Raw genomic sequence first — 16,836 nt, forward strand, 5'->3', positions numbered from 1 at the left:
CAAATACACAATTCTCAAATTACTAAATTCATCTCAACTCAAAGCTTTTTTACACATTGGATTCACAATCTTTTTCAATTCAATATTTCTTTACACATGGGACTTACAACTTTTTTCAACTTTTCATAAATACATTTAAACTCATCTTAACATCCAAACACATTTAAACTCATCTTAGATGGACTCCACAAAACTCACTCTATCATCTCAACTTACTACTATTTATAAAAAATTCAAATAATCTCAATATTCAAATGCATCCTGAAGAAGAAAGAAGCATGTAATGTGTGAGGCATCCCACGGTAAAAATCATGGATTAATGAGGTGTTACCCTCCTATTGGGGGTGTAAAATGCCCAAAAGCTCCACATCCGGTTTTAAGAAAAATTCAAGTAAACTCATGGTTAAAATATATAGTTGTATAAAAAGTTTTAAAAGGAATTGTATGTCTATTATTTTTTCTTAAAAAAATAAATTAATAAGTCCAATATATAGACTGACATTGTTAGTGCCTTCCGGGAAGTTATGCATTACGATGTGGTATATATTTTCACTATTGAGTTAGATATATTCAGTGAAAAAATTGTCAAACGTGTAAATGTTAAAAATTAAACAGGCAACCCAGTTATTTACATTCATGATCCAGCCAACAAAACACGTTTAGCAATTTGTATCAGAATATAAGCCACGTATTGTATTTGAAGATAAGGCCGAGCGAAAGTTATGGGTCGTTTTCTGAGTCAATGAGCCAAAGTTAAGTAAACATTGCATTAATGAGTCAATGAAAGAAGGATTCCACGAGTTAATTTTTTGGAAAACAAAATATAAAAAGTATAGATAAAGAGGACTGTTAGAGATACAAAGTGATCATACATACTGATGTGGCACATTGTTATTATGTCACATCTTTTTTTTTTTTTTTTTTTCCTTCTCTTTCTCACTTTCTCCCCTCTCCCCGTGCATCTCTCTTTCTCCCTCTCGAGGTGGTTTCCAACCACCATAGATGGCCAAAGAATAGCAATCGTCGACCACGCAAGCCGTCATCTCATATCTCGACCACCCCGCCTAGCTAGCGACGGCCACGCAAATAATGTACGCCTCTTTTCCTCTCTCTTTCTCCCTCCCAAAGTGGTTCCCGACGACCACAGATAGTCAAAGGACAATAACCGCCCACCACGCAAGCTGTTGGCTCAGATCCCGACCACCCCAGCCACTTAGCAACGGGTGGAATCTTTTTATGAGATTCATTTGTATCTGTAGTATTTACCTTATAGCAAGGATTTTACTATTCATTAATTATTATTCATCTCACACCCCTGCACCTAATAGCATTTTTTTTTTTTTTGTAAATGTTAGACCACCGATCAGGACCTCTCTCTCAGCTCTCTCTCTTTGACCTCTCTTCCCAAGCTCTCTCTCTCTCTCTTATCAAGCTCTCTATCTTATCGGATTCGATCCCTCTCTCATCAAGTTCTCTTTCTCTTCAAAGGAGGAGATGAACCAGATTCACATGTAAGGTGTGGGGTGCGGGGTTTGGCAGAGTGGCTGATGAAATCAGCTACAATAACATATTTGATTGAATTTAGCAGCAACCAAAAAAAAAAAAAAAAATGATTTTCTTTCACAACTCCAGAGCCTTCGTTTTCCTATCATTTATAGTATGCGCGCTAATCAGCCTAGTTAATTGCGAGCCGACCGATGTTGCGCACTATTGTTTCGAACAGTCTAGTGGAACCGACACTCCTAACCAAGAGAATCTGATCATCGGCCTGTTAGCTAATTTATCCGACGGATTTTCCCAAAACCAAAACAATGGCTTCTACAAGGATACCTCCGGTGGTTTCTACGGCCTCGCCCTCTGCCGAGGTGATATTCCTCTTGATACGTGCCGAGTCTGTGTCAACTATGCCACTCAAAGAATCGCCCGTCGGTGTGGATCTAATAAAAGTGCCATAATATGGTTCGATGAATGCATGTTAAGGTACTCCAACAGTGACTTTTTTGGAAAGGTAGAGACGATCCCAGCGATTTACGCGTGGAATATCGAGAATACAACGGACTCCCCTGATGACCCTAATTCTGTAGCATTATTGCTAATGCGCAAACTAATAGCCGAAGCAGAAACAAAAGATTTGTTGTTTGGGGCAAACTCCAACAAGTCGGATAATGGGACTGAGAGATATGGGATGGTGCAGTGTACTAGAGATCTCAATCGTTCGTCTTGCGCCAATTGTTTAGACGCTTTGGTAAACGCAGCTACACGGTGTTGCATATCGAAAGTAGGGTGGCGACTTTACTCCCCGAGTTGCAATATAAGGTACGAGTACTACCCTTTCCTTCTGCAACCACCTGTAGTACCGTCGCCTCAACCCGTGCCTCCACCGCACGTGCCTCCACCGCCCCCCGGTAAGGCGCCCTAAATTTGAACATTTTCCTAGGATTCAGATACCAGCTCAACCTTTCCCCTGCGTATTTTGACTTTTTATAACGTGCGTTTGGGCCTATTGGCAGACATTCCCTAACTAATTTAAAGAAGAAACAATTATCTTTAAGACCTTTCAATTGTAAAAGTACGAATATTAGACAATCATATTTTTAAATTTTCAAATGACAGATTCGGTAAATCTAAGAAAATACGTTAAAAGAGGGGATTGGAGGGGAGGGAGAGATCTAAACTGATGATATAAAGATGACTAGGTAATGGCAGTCTTCAGAACAGAGAGTAATTGGGACAAAGAGGCTAATGAAGCATTCAATAAAGATTGCAAACATGAATGTAGTTGGCAGTTCTCCCATGGGTTTACATTATTATTTCCACTCCTCGGGTGAATTAAGTGGTACAGAAACTATTCTCTATTCAAATGATAGCAATGATTTTTGCATCAGCGGGTGCGCATAGATTTGCATTCAAGATACTTTGTGAAAACTTACAAGTTCTGTTGTATCCCGAGACTGCAGGAAAAAAAACAACAATGATTGTAATCATTACTATATCCTCAATTGCAGTAGTAGTAGCTCTCTGTGGTTTATGGTTTTATTCATTCCATGCCAGGAGGAAGAGACGAGGTAGATTTAGTGTATTTACTCTATTAAGTAAAACACAATTGTAGTTCTAGACTGCCTCTAACGTTTAATCTATTTTGCTACTCAGAACAAGAAATTCCACTCCAAGAATTTGAAGGTTCACCATCAATGGACATAAGTGTGCATGTCGGGGATCATGACAAGAGTGGGGAAATGCATTACTTCAATCTAAATACCATACTGACTGCTACAAACAATTTTTCTGACTCAAATAAGCTTGGAGAAGGTGGTTTCGGCCCTGTTTATAAGGTTGAAAAACATCTAGTTTTTTTACATATCCATTTTCAGAAATTTATTTCAACATTTACATTTGAAAATAAATGATTACATGACATAGAGAAATTTTAGAAATTGTCGGAGATCACTGGTATCTAAATAATTGTTAGGATCACTTGATTTTAGTAGAAGAAACGTTTGCAAGTGAACCTTAGGGCTCGTTTAAATATTAAGAATATATCAGAATATCTATAAATATTTTGAAAATATCTGAGAACAGTTGTATTTTTAAACAGACTCTTAATGTCGTAAGATATAGAACTTGCACACATACCATCTACCATTACTCTGCGATAAATTGTTTTCTTCGGCTGAAAAATGTTACCAGGGCAAGCTAATAGATGGAAAGGAAGTAGCAGTAAAAAGGCTTTCAATCGAATCCAAACAAGGTATTGAAGAGTTCAAGAACGAAATGATGTTCATTGTGAAACTTCAACACAAAAATCTGGTGAGGCTCTTAGGATGCTGCCTGGAAGGAGCTGAAAAGCTTCTTGTCTACGAGTACATGGCCAACACTAGTCTAGATGCCTTCCTGTTTGGTTTGCTCTCTCTCTCTCTCTCTCTCTCTCTCTCTCACACACACACACACACACACACAAGCTCACACGCTAACGTTTAGCACCTGTTCATCATTTGCCAATTATTTCTCTAATGCTAAGGCAAAAATATCTTATCCGAGTGAAATTTGCCTTATTATTACAATGCAGATCCAACAAAACGTAGAGACCTAGACTAGGCTAAACGCGCAAATATTGTCAATGGGATCGCAAGGGGTGTTCTATATTTACACGAGGACTCCCGTCTCAAAATCATCCATAGAGATTTGAAAGCAAGTAATGTACTATTAGATGATGAGATGAACCCAAAGATATCGGATTTTGGTACTGCTAGAAATTTTGGTAGTAATCAAATCGAAGCCAGCACTAACAGAATCGTGGGTACATAGTAAGTCAAATCCCATTCACGATACTTCATTTCGACAGTCCACTGATGCTGCTTAATATTGAAAAATTGTTTGCGGACCCGATCAAACTAAATTTTAGGTCGGTTTGGATACTCAAAGAATATCTGATATATATGTGAATAATAGTAAAATGATTTGAATGAAGATATATTTTTGAATTTTAGAAAATGAGAAAAAAAGTTGAACACAAATATTATAAAATTAAAAAAATTATTTGAATATAAATTTTTAATATTATTTTTGTTTTCAAATTTAAAAAATTAATATTGTTTTTTGTGTTTTGTTTATGAGTTTGGAAAAATGATAATGATTAGATGAAAAAGTTAAAAATTTAAAATTTAAAAATGTTTTTTTTTTTTTACATGGAAATGTTTTGTGTTTAAGTGATATTTAGAAAGAAAATATCTGAGAATACTTAATATGTTATCAAACGGATCCTTAGGGCTTGTTTGGGAAATGAGATGACATGAGAATTATGTTAATAGTAGTGAAATAATTTGAGTTGAGATGTTTTATTGGATTTTGGAAAATGAGAAAAAAAATAAAAAATATATTATAAAGTTAAAATATTGTTTGAATATAATTTCTTTAATATAATTTTTATTTTGAAATTTAAAAAAGTAGTATTATTTTTTGTATTTTATTTGAGAGTTTAGAAAAGTTGTAATGATTAGATAAAAAAGTTAAAAATTTTAAATTTAAAAATGTTTAAGCAATGTTTGGGAAGGAAATATTTGAGAATACTTGAGAATAGTTGTGTTGTCAAACAGACCCGCTCGTTTAGGAGGTGAGATGACATGAAAATTATGTGAATGGTAGTGAATTATGTGAATAGTAGTCATAGTTATTTCACTTTTGCCCTTAACGATAGTATATTACATCTAGAACAGTGATGGTTTCGTCTTTTTTTGCTTTTTACTGATTGAATCCATCCTGTGCTATAAAACTTTATGCAATAGTGGGTACATGGCGCCTGAGTACGCAATGGAGGGACAATTCTCAATAAAGTCTGATGTTTATAGCTTCGGAGTTCTAATGCTAGAAATCATAAGTGGGAAAAAGAACAGTGGTGTATCATCCAATCCAGAGCGTGCACAAAGTCTTCTGCCACAGGTAGGCCTGATCTCTTCCTTATTTGTTTCTCGAGCTCAAATATAAAGTTATATGTTGAGATAATGAAAAGCAATACAAAACAGGCATGGCGACTTTGGAATGAAGGCAAGGGAGTGGAGTTGATAGATCAAACATTGGTCGACAACTGCCCTTTAAGTGAAGCTCTGAGATTGATTCATATCGCGTTGTTGTGCGTTCAGGAAGACCCTAATGATAGACCTACCATGTCATTGGTAGTTCTCATGCTTGCTAGCAGATCGATATACCTACCTCAGCCATCCGCACCTCCATTCTCTATTGCTAGATTTACCCCTTCTGATCAATCTACAACAACTGGGCCGAAACAGGATTTTCCATTTCTGATCAATCTTCAACTATTGGGGCCGAGGCAGGAAGGGTCGTGTCTGATCAATAATAGCATGCTACATGCTGATCAAGATTGTTTTTTGTATCGTTTTCATACCTTTTACTGGTTGTTTAATACTGGTTTTTGTAATTGTTTAATCGAGAGAATTTATATCTGTATAGGCTGGTTTGGGCACTTTGACTATTTCAGAATTCTATGAAATTGTTTTAATTAAGATACTTCATTTGGTTTTGAGAAAGGAAAGATAAAAGAGTTCATAAAAATATGAAAAAATTAAAAAAATTGTTTACATATAATTTTATAATATTATTTTTACTTTAAAGCTTGAAAAAGTTATATTGAAAAATATTGAATCTGTCATGTCATATCATATCCTATCAATCTTCAACTCTTGGGATCTGTCATATCTGATCAATACTAATACGTTACTTCCCATGAACATCTGTTTGCTAAACATAAGATCAGGAGAACGTAAATCCTTGCATAGTACGGGTCATACTGTTTTTTTTTAACACCCCAAGCCCACTATTTTAACACTGAAGCTTGGTTTGAAATATGGGTTCCTCTCAACTCATCATTATAATTTTTTTAAATTTTAATATAAAATATAATAAATAATTTAACTTTTTCAAATTTTAAAATAATAATAATATTAAAAAATAATATTCTAATAATATTTTATCATTTCAACTCAACTCACTTTATTTTAATATGTCTATTTAATTTGCAAAGCCAGAGGCACAGGAAAAAAAAAAAAAAAAAAAAAAAAGGCAATTTTGGGTTGTGGCACATTTCATTATCTCAAGACTAAAGTTTAGTTTAAATACTGAGAATATCTCACTATTAATTATTATTTTATTATTATTTTTTAAATATTTTTTCTTATTATTTACTATTATTTAATATTTTATCATTAATATTTATAAAATACCTCAGTATCTGAAGGTAACTAATATATATTTAAAAAAATCAATATTCTCCAACCTAATTCACGTGAGTCTGTCACTTTTCAAGATAAACATATTTTAGAATATCCTTTATATATAAAGTAAAAAAAAAAATTATGTCTCCATTGCACGTTATGCGGTTCCACAATTGCTGGAAGAGGAATGATGCGCAACCATGTTTCATTGTAGCTGAACCCATACGTTACTGATAATTCTAGTTCGGGGTTAGATCATCGGCATTGAATTAACTAAATATTTTTTTATCTTTAAATTTAACAAATATCATCTATATTTATTTCACATTAAATTAATTAAATTATTTTTATCCAAACTATAAGTTACTGTAAATATATTCTTCTTTTCAAATATGAAAAAAACTATAGCAAGTAAGTATTTTTTGAAATTATTATATTATAGATATGAGATTTTATCATCTATATACATATGAAATTATTATATTATAGATTGTTAGATTGTAAAAATGAAAATGAATATAATTGTTAGAGGTTATTGAAAATTATAAAAATAAAATATAAATTAATTAAAAAAATATAAATAATAAAAAAATAATAATATTTTATTATTATAAAGAGTGTGATGACTAATCCAATATAAATTTCAAATTTTAAATGATTAGCTAAAAGTAAAAAAGTTACATATTAATCAAAATTTAAAGAATATGATGACAAATCCAATACTAATGCTTTAGAGTTATTCGGTATTCCATTCTGATCATATTTTCATTATACTGTGTTAATGTGACAGTACTCATTTACCTTTAGATTAGCTATTATTTTTTAAAATGACAAATTTAAAAGTTGATGAAAAACATCACATCTTCACAATAAGATATCAAGAGTAAGATGAAGATGTGGTATATATCTTTTGTTTGTCTATATTACATCCCTATTATATTTTCATCATATTGTATTGTAGTATATACCTAAAATCCTTATTTTTTAAATGGTCTTTAGTTCTATACATTTCATGATGTGTTTGTGATTTCAGTTGGTAATATAGTATTTATTAAAAAAATGCAATTATTAAAAAATAAATAATTTGTATGAGCTTTAAACAGATAAAAAAGTAAATCACAATTCAAAAAATATATTAAAAAAAAAAACTATGTATTTTCATTTATATCGAAACTCGAAAGTACCATCAGATCCGATTCCTTGTACAGACAAGTCTCTGGCTGCTGCTTCCAATGAGATTCAGAGACGATCTCGTGATAGTAAATGGCGGCATTTGGACCGGCCTTTGCCTAACTCTTCCTCTTCCAAAAAGTTTTAACTTTCTAAGCACTTTGACTATTCCCCGCTGATTACGGCAATTTGACTAAGTCATAATAGTATGCATTTTTCTTCCTCCATTACCTAAGGTCAACGAGAACGTGCACCTGAATGGTTATTTGGTCATAGACCACATCACGAAATAATTTCCAATTTTTAATTTATGAATTTTTTCGAATTTAGATTGGGAAATTCGGGATTTGGAATCATTTTTTTGTGGGATTTTGGAATTTAGGTCCGTGAATGGGTCCTTACATTTGTTTTGTGCGAACCCACAAATAGATAGAAGGCAACAAAGTGCAAAAATAAAAAAGAAAAAGAAAAGGCCTCTTATCATGTATGGTTATGGCATGCACGAAATGGAACAAAAATTGGTATAAAAATTGAGATTGACATGTTGGTTTGCAATTCGATTACACCTTTTATACTCCTAATCATCCTCTTATCATACAAGTCTCTTTTTCCAGTCAAGTAGGATGTTTTGAAAGATTAAGGTCCTGTTTGGATTCAGAGATGAGTTGAGATGAGATAATTTGTAAATAATAGTAAAATTTATGAGTTAAAATTTGTAAATAATAGTGAATAGTAGTGAGATCAATCCGAATCTAAATAATTAGAAGGACTGTTAACAAAAATGTCTCTTTATACAATAATAATAATAATAATAATAATAATAATAAAAAAAGTATGTGCATTCTTTTTTAATTACACTTCTGAAACCAGCAATTTGTTAGTAAAATCACCTCTATAACATGAGTATGTTTAGAATTTAAAATCATCTCAATTTATTTTAATTTATTATTATAATTTTTTTAAATTTTACTAGAAAATATAATAAACAATTTAACTTTTTTAAATCTTAAAATAATAATAATATTAAAAATAATAATATTTTATCATCTCAATTCAGCTCAATTCAACGTCTAAATGCAGCCTTACTCAAATTCCTACTTTCCTTGAACTGTACACCTCTATAACATGGCGACAACAAATTAATTACTATTAAGAAAAAAATAATAATATTAAGATTGTGTTTAGATGTTGGAGTGAGTTGAGGTGAGTTGAGTTGAGATGATAAAATATTATTTTTTAATATTATTATTATTTTAAAATTTAAAAAAGTTAAATTATTTATTATATTTTTTATTAAAATTTAAAAATTTTATAATAATAAATTAAAATAAATTGAGATAAATTATACTACCAAATGAAGCCTAAATGAATGCAATGACTACAAGTCTACGACTAATTAGCAATAAATTAGTGGGAAATGGGTACGAACCAAGCTCCCCACCCCACCTCACCCCACCCCATACGCGTTTACCTTCTCTGCTTTAAAACTCCCTCTCCCTCCCCCTCCGTCTGTCGGTATCTTTTTCCCCTATCAGCAGGGGTACATTGGTCGTCGATCGTGTTCTTGTCCTCAAAATACGATCCCAAATCCTTTCCAGCCAGGCCCGCCTCTGTTTCTGTACCCGTCTATGTCTCTTTCTCCCTCTCCCTGAAGAGAAATGAATTTCGATTTCCCTTCAGATCCATGGAATCCAACCCATTTTTTCTCTGCAATATTATCTTGTGTCTCTCGTTTTTACTAAATTCATCAATGTCCAGATCTTGACACGCCCAAACCCTAACAGATCTGTATCCAAGTTCTTGTCATAATACAGCCCAACTTGCCTAAATATTGCCTCTTTGTATTTTTTCCTTCTGCTTGGTTGTTGATAAAAATCTCATCTCATCTCAGCCGCCCGATCAAAACCTACCTCCGAAAATGAAGGGCTCAAGTCGATTTTTCACGATCGGGCTCGTGGCCTCTTGGTACTCCTCCAACATTGGGGTCCTCTTGCTCAACAAATATTTGCTCAGCAACTACGGCTTCAAGTACCCGATCTTCCTGACCATGTGCCACATGACCGCTTGCTCTCTGCTCAGCTACGTCGCCATCGCATGGATGAAGATGGTCCCCATGCAGACAATTCGGTCCCGGGTCCAGTTCTTCAAGATCGCTGCACTCAGCCTCGTCTTCTGCATCTCGGTCGTCTTTGGCAACGTCTCGCTCCGCTTCTTGCCCGTCTCCTTCAACCAGGCTATTGGGGCCACGACGCCGTTTTTCACTGCTGTGTTTGCCTACCTCATGACCTTGAAGAGGGAGGCTTGGCTTACCTATGTGACCCTCATTCCTGTTGTCGCCGGGGTGGTCATCGCAAGCGGGGTATGGCACTTTTTTTTTTTAATTCTAGTTTGTGCCAGTTGATCAATAGTATTAGGTGTTAATTTGAAATGTGGATTCTTGTTTTTGAAATTGGAGGTGGGCTGCCTTTTTGTTTGTGTGAATTTTTTTTTTTTTGGGGGGGGGGGGTGGCGGCACGTGTAGAGCTACTTTGCTATGCAATTGGCTCAAGTTTTATTTGGAGTTGCTTCAAATTGAGGAGATGGGTGGGGAGGAATGTATAAAAGAATTAAGTCGTGGTTGTTCGGCTGGAAAATCTAGGAAAAATTATCTTTCAGTTTCCCCCAGCTGAACCTAGTTCAACTCCTAGCGTGGATGCTAACATTTAAGGATGGAGCTTTGTTTGACTGCATCGAACTTAATACGTTGCTTTAATCTCACTTCCCGTTTCTTTATTTTAAATAATCTTTGAGGTTTGTATGTACTTGTGTTGTACCATAACCTTGATTTCAAAAATTTACAAATCATTCGTTTTCTGGTTTGGAAGATTTATATTTGGTTGGTTGAATCATTAATGGATTTTTGGTTAGAGACACTCCCACTATTAATTACCCTGTAGTTCTTTGATTGACAGTTGTCTCTTTTCTAGCGAGACATCATTAATATGAGGTAGATGCCTTCTAAATTTTGTGTGTGTGTTTTTTTTTTTTTTTTTTTTTCTTATGGTCACAGGGTGAACCGAGTTTCCATCTGTTTGGGTTCATAATGTGTGTAGCAGCTACGGCTGCGAGGGCGCTCAAATCTGTTCTACAAGGGATTTTGCTATCTTCTGAAGGGTAAGGAACTCTTATGCATCCATCATCTCGAGACTGAAGTTAATGGGATAAAACTTTGTTCTGTATTTGGGCTTTTGGAAATTTAAAGTTTGGATTATTTTAAAACTAAAAAGGGTACTGAGAGTCCTGCAATATTATTTTAGGGAGAAGCTGAATTCTATGAACCTCCTGCTTTACATGGCTCCAATAGCTGTTGTCTTTCTGCTACCCGCAACACTTATTATGGAAGAAAATGTGGTTGGCATCACCTTGGCTCTCGCTAGAGACGATATAAAGATCATATGGTACTTACTATTCAATTCGTCGCTGGCATATTTTGTGAACCTGACCAACTTTTTGGTCACAAAACACACCAGTGCTCTCACTCTCCAGGTATGGCCTCTTAATACGGACTAATTTCCATTTGTTATCCTACATTTTATGGTTGCATTTAATTACTTGTATTGTCCTTGAGCTGTAAGAAATCAATATTCTTCTTCCCTATATAGTTATGACTATTTAGGAGGAATGGTCTTTACTTTGCCAATCACCCAAATTTAGCTGCTCCATTGCCAATAAGATATTTCCTATTGGGATGCCTTGGAATTCACAAAATCCATCCGTAATATACTCGGAAATTGGTGAGAAATTACAATGGATTTATGTTATTACCGCGAGATCATCTTCCGATGCTACTTGTGGTGGTTATGGAAGTAGTTTACAGTTGAAGATAAGCAGTTGTCTCTTATGTTGGTGCCCATGGAAACTCAATTGCAGCAATTTGTTTGAAGCATCATCTTTGTATTTTTGAAAAAGTATGGAGATAATAGGGATAATAATAAGTTGGAGCTCTAGGCATTGCCAATCAAGAGCGTGGTGAAAGAATCATCTAAGATGGTTTTGCTCATGGATGATGGGATGCATAGATTGGTACCATTGAGGGGTGCTTTGGTTTAAGCCAAAGGCAGCTCTTGGAAGGATGGTTAAAATTATGTGGGTTGAAGATGCAGGGAACAAAATCCATGTTGCCACATTCCAAGTGAGGAGGATAGTGCTTTTATAGAATTTGTAGATCTCATGTTGTATATCTTTACGTTGGCTATTTTTGACTACTGAATCTTACTTATTCAGAGCATAAGAACTCGCTGATAACACACTTTAAAAATGTTTAGCGGTATATTTTGCCCTAAAGCTGTCCCAGCCGTTTGTTCACTTTCCCTTGTTCAATCTTACTGCCCCGTCTATTTGTGTTTCAAAAGGCTCAATGCATATAATATGCAATGTTGCCTTATTTTTCCTTTGATTTATTGCTTCTATATGATTTGGAAGTTTGAACTTTGTACACTGAGAGTCCTTGGTTGCTTCAGGTACTTGGAAATGCAAAAGGAGCTGTTGCTGTGGTGGTTTCAATTTTAATTTTCAGAAATCCTGTCTCGGTTACTGGAATGCTCGGTTACTCGCTCACAGTCTTCGGAGTTATACTCTACAGCGAAGCCAAGAAACGAAGCAAATGATATCATTATGGGAGACGATGAAGTGGATGTTCCTATATTTTGATTTTCTAAAAGCAAGTACAGCATCAACGCCCGTGGAGGAGGGGGGGGATTTGGGCCACATGCTAACAATTGGTAGCATGAGCATTATATTGCCCTCTAATTTTTTGCCTGGAAGCCCAGAGATTGGCTTCCACTTGTATCAGCAACAACCCAGATTAGCCGAAAAGTAGAAAAGTTCAATAAGTGACTTATATGCCTCTATTACTCCCTGTTTGGGGTTTTGGAATGCCCTTTTTTTTTTTTTTCTTTTTTTCTTTTTTTTTTTTAATTATTGATTATAATTATTCTTTCAGGAAACGGCTGTAGATTGGGTCCATACACAATCGATATGTTAATTAACATTTCACATTATATTGATTAATTAATGAAAATCATTCATGATCTTGCCATTCTGCGCTTATACATCGCTGGCATTTAAGGAATTTCTTCAAAATTCATAGCACGCAAGGATAGGGCTGAGAATCGGCAATGTCGGAGTCGGAGTGTCGACAAAATCAAGACACTCCGACTTCAACTTTGTCGGAGGTTGGATTGGAGGTCGAATCCGACTTTTGACTCTGATTCGCATAGCCTCAGATCCGACTCCGACTTGTCTGAATGGTGTTGGATTTGATTTTTTTATTGTTTTTTTTTTCTTAGCCCATTTGAAATTTTGGACTCTCACTAATCAAATTTAGGCTTTTAGATTTCAATTTTTTTTAAAAAAATATTTTTTCAATTTAGATTTTATTAAAAATAATCAAAATTGAAAAAATAAATCATTAATTATTGTCATTATACATATTATATGTTAATGTTTATATATTAATATTACATGTTATTATACATTAATTATTATACATTACTAGTACATGTTATTATATTTAAGTTATTATATATTAATATTACATGTTATTATACATTAATATTACATGGTAATAATAGTTAATAGAATGGTGTTTATATATACTAAACTATTATTAGTGAATTTAGTCTATTTATATTATAGTATAAGCATATTATTTTATAATAATTTGCTAATATTAGTATATTATTAAATTTAATTAATTATATAAGTTATAGTTATATAAAATATATATGATTAATATATAAAAAATATATATTTTTATAAAATATGTATAATATCAAAGTCAGAGTCGGTACATCACTACTTCTAACTTTCTTGGTTAAAAAAACTTTGACTCCGAAGTCAGAGCAGAGCCGGAACGAAATCGAAGGCGGAGTTAAATTTTCGAATTTTTGCTGAAAGGATATCAAATACAAGTGTGTATACAACATGAAAATTAACTAAGAACCCCGTCCACGGCTCGATTTGGCGATGCAAAGACGGTAATTGGACCTTTGCTCTCCGGAAAAGTCAACAAAGGACGCCATGGGACTTTAAGATGCATGCCCGGGTCAAAGTAAAGGGGAACCGAATGACTAGAAGGGAAAGAAAAAACCAAAATCAGAATGCATGATATCACTTTCAGAGGACCAAGTCAACCATACCCTTTATAAAAACAATAGTGTGGCAAAAATCTAACCATTGAATTAGGTTCAGGCATTGATACGTTAGATGTTAAGAGGCAATGACACCAGATGAACTACTCATCATCCATAAGATCGGCTTCGACCTTGGTTTCCACAACCATGCTTTCCACTTGAGGCTCCCTCTCTTCGGACTTGATCTCCAATTTAGGTTTGGTCTCTACTTTAGGCTTGGCCTCCACTTTGCGCTTGGTTTCCGCTTTAGGTCTGATGTCGACTTGAGGCCTGGCTTCAACTTGAGTTTCGATCTCGTCTTCTTCTAACTTGGGAGCCAAGTAGAACCTTATGTAACCCATCTCCGCCACTTTGTACTCAACTACCCCAGGCAGATCTGAAGACAGGCTGATTGTCACTTGGTTTGCCAAAGGGGTTGCCTTTGTGAATGAGTTCATATACCTCAGAGCAAATGTCAATGTGACTGGCTCCTCCATTTCTATGACTGTAGCTTCTTCTGGCTGTAAATACCAACATCAACATGACAAAAGAACCCATAGGTAAGTCCGTCCTGTGACAGTCTCTCAATTCTGGAGAAAACAGAAGCAGGCATGTCTAGAGCCCTACATTGCTGAGAGGTATATAACCAAATGCCTAAATATCCACTTTCCAATGGTTCATGTTGAGTTTCAAAATTACAAATAGCTCTGTTTTATACAATTAATTTCAAGACTACAGAACGTCACTAACCTTGTCCACAGTAGTATTCTGCCTGCAAACAATACTGGCAGTCCCAATATCACCTCTGGTGGAGAACTTCACACCTTCCTTTGTCACGGATATAACAACTGCAAAAATCACCATTACACCCATAGTGAGAGTTCTGAATTTCTGACACGTCTACACTGAAACAAATTAACTATTTTCATTAATAATTATAAAGTAACTGTAACAAGGAAGAAAGTGAGAATGCAGAATACCAGTGTCACCAATGGTGCTAAGGTCCTTGCAAATCCTTGCAAACTCAGCCGATGGCATCCTAACAATGGCTTGGAACTCTGCTTCTGGGATCCCAAGGTGCTCACTGTCTATGTCCATCAGCTTCATCTCAAAGTCAGAAATCTTATCTTGAGCTTCATGCCACGAAAAAACAGCAAGCAATCAAATAACTCTCCAAAGGAATAAAAAGAATACCACATTCAGTGAAGAGAGTCCCAATATCATGTAGCAAACTCATGCATCCGGACAAACAGCCTAAGCTTAAGCACAGTAAATTTTTACCAAATCAGGCCAATTTACAGACCTGCTCGCACTTTTTTTCGTTCATTCATTCCAATAACCAACGGAGCAAAGATAAACTCAAAAACTTTATTAAGAGATTAGAAGCCACAGAAAATTTCAGCAATTCATAATTTGCATTTTAAAAGAGCCACAAAAATGATATATCATGAAAGGAAACTAGAGTCTAGAATCTTCAACTTGATATCTCTGTAGTAGGAGACCATCAAAAGAAAAGCCTCCAAAATATTGGTCCAATGCATTCACAAAACGCAGAAAAATAGATCGTTTTCCATTATTTTTGCTCACTCTCAAATCACACGAGACCATATCATAAAGAAGGCATTCAGGATTTCACCTTCAGAACAAAGCTACTATCAATTTTCCTTTCCTACATTCTTTCAACAAACAAAAGGCCTAGAGAACCACACAGAAATGATATTTAAAAAAAAAAAAAAAAGCAGAGAGAGATTTATATGGGGTTAGCCTAACGTAATTATGAGTATTAGATTATAGGAAACATTAATAGAATCAAACAGAACTGATTTGCGCCTTTTCTTCATGCCCTTTCCCACATTTCCTCGGAAACCACCAATGTTACAAATAGAATTTAAAGGAAAGGGAGTGAAATCTTACTAGGGCTCTCGAACATAAAGGTGACAGAGTCAGCGCCGTCATCTGCCTTGATCGTGACGATGTCGTCGTTGCCAGCACACTTGAGCATCTTGGCCATGTTGTTGAGGTTCATGCCCATGGAGAGATTGCGGTCGCAGCGGTAGTGCTCGAAGCCCTCGGATCGGAGAAGGAGGGCCACCAGGGCGACGTGGCTGGAATCCATGGCCTGAAGTGAGAACCCCGCAGGCGAGCAGTCGAAGTTGGCGTCATTGACAAGGTCCTTGATTGATTCCAGAACCTTCTTTAGAAGACCGCCTTGGACCAGCCTAAGCTCCAGCATTTTTCTCTGTCACTTCGACAAGTTAGAACGCGAACTCAATTTTACAGAGTAATTTTAGGGTTTAGTTTTCTTTCGAAGATCTCCGCGCGCGCTAGAGAGAGAGCGTTATTCATGTGGTTGTGGCACTCTCTTTGGCGGGAAATGGAAACAGTCCCGCCAGAATCAATATGGAAACGAAACCGTTTTCGGACTTTCATACTCTTTCGAAACTGGTCAAGCGAGACAATGGCTCATATTTTTCTTTTTTACAAGAAAAAAAAAAAATTACAAATGGTTGCAATGTCTTGCGGTTGGTTTGGATAGTAGATCAAATGAAAAATCCGGAAATAATAGAGAGAATATTTGTGAATAATTTTGAAAAAGAAGAGAAGAAAAGTTGAATAAAAATGTTAATTAAAATATTATTAAAATATAATTTTTATTTTAAAATTTAAAAAAACTGAATTTTTTTATATGAAATTTTGAGAAAATTATAATAATTAAATGAAAAATTATGAAAAAAAAATTAAAAAATATTTATATTTAAATATTGAAATCAGATGGGACAAGACGAGAC

General features: G+C 34.8%; 2 protein-coding genes and 1 pseudogene across 3 annotated transcripts; 2 read left to right on the forward strand and 1 right to left on the reverse strand.

Annotated features, from left to right (window-relative positions):
• Positions 1-1,609: 1,609 nt before the first annotated feature.
• On the forward strand, positions 1,610-5,851 carry LOC121248472 (annotated as a pseudogene).
• A 3,453-nt stretch (positions 5,852-9,304) lies between these two features.
• On the forward strand, positions 9,305-12,967 carry LOC121247868 (probable sugar phosphate/phosphate translocator At3g11320). The gene is made up of 4 exons (XM_041146365.1): positions 9,305-10,254; positions 10,945-11,048; positions 11,192-11,420; positions 12,395-12,967. Exons 1-4 carry the CDS (start codon positions 9,814-9,816, stop codon positions 12,539-12,541), a joined length of 921 nt encoding a protein of 306 aa, XP_041002299.1. The 5' UTR covers positions 9,305-9,813; the 3' UTR covers positions 12,542-12,967.
• Positions 12,968-13,802: 835 nt separating this feature from the next.
• LOC121247174 (proliferating cell nuclear antigen-like) lies at positions 13,803-16,384 on the reverse strand. 2 transcript variants are annotated; one of them, XR_005937247.1, is made up of 5 exons: positions 15,962-16,384; positions 15,028-15,180; positions 14,798-14,895; positions 14,110-14,568; positions 13,803-13,997 (listed from the first exon to the last, which is right to left on the reverse strand). XR_005937247.1 is itself a non-coding variant. In XM_041145561.1 (4 exons), exons 1-4 carry the CDS (start codon positions 16,278-16,280, stop codon positions 14,170-14,172), a joined length of 969 nt encoding a protein of 322 aa, XP_041001495.1. In that variant the 5' UTR covers positions 16,281-16,384; the 3' UTR covers positions 14,050-14,169. The 2 variants fall into 2 exon arrangements, 1 of the variants encoding a protein (XP_041001495.1); XM_041145561.1 differs by lacking the exon at positions 13,803-13,997 and having other exon boundaries at positions 14,050-14,568.
• Between the last annotated feature and the right edge of the window lie 452 nt (positions 16,385-16,836).

The sequence above is a fragment of the Juglans microcarpa x Juglans regia genome, chromosome 1D (genome assembly GCF_004785595.1).
Source record: "Juglans microcarpa x Juglans regia isolate MS1-56 chromosome 1D, Jm3101_v1.0, whole genome shotgun sequence".
NCBI lineage: Eukaryota > Viridiplantae > Streptophyta > Magnoliopsida > Fagales > Juglandaceae > Juglans > Juglans microcarpa x Juglans regia.

Bases quoted from the DNA above. Each gene is read 5' to 3' on its own strand.
- LOC121247868 (XM_041146365.1), top strand. From the start codon at position 9,814: ATGAAGGGCTCAAGTCGATTTTTCACGATCGGGCTCGTGGCCTCTTGG. The intron at 10,255-10,944 runs GTATGGCACTTT...TTATGGTCACAG, and splicing joins GGGTGGTCATCGCAAGCGGG to GGTGAACCGAGTTTCCATCT. The intron at 11,049-11,191 runs GTAAGGAACTCT...ATATTATTTTAG, and splicing joins ATTTTGCTATCTTCTGAAGG to GGAGAAGCTGAATTCTATGA.
- LOC121247174 (XM_041145561.1), bottom strand. From the start codon at position 16,280: ATGCTGGAGCTTAGGCTGGTCCAAGGCGGTCTTCTAAAGAAGGTTCTG. The intron at 15,181-15,961 runs GTAAGATTTCAC...CGTGGCATGAAG, and splicing joins CTTTATGTTCGAGAGCCCTA to CTCAAGATAAGATTTCTGAC. The intron at 14,569-14,797 runs GTTAGTGACGTT...TGGTATTTACAG, and splicing joins AGAATACTACTGTGGACAAG to CCAGAAGAAGCTACAGTCAT.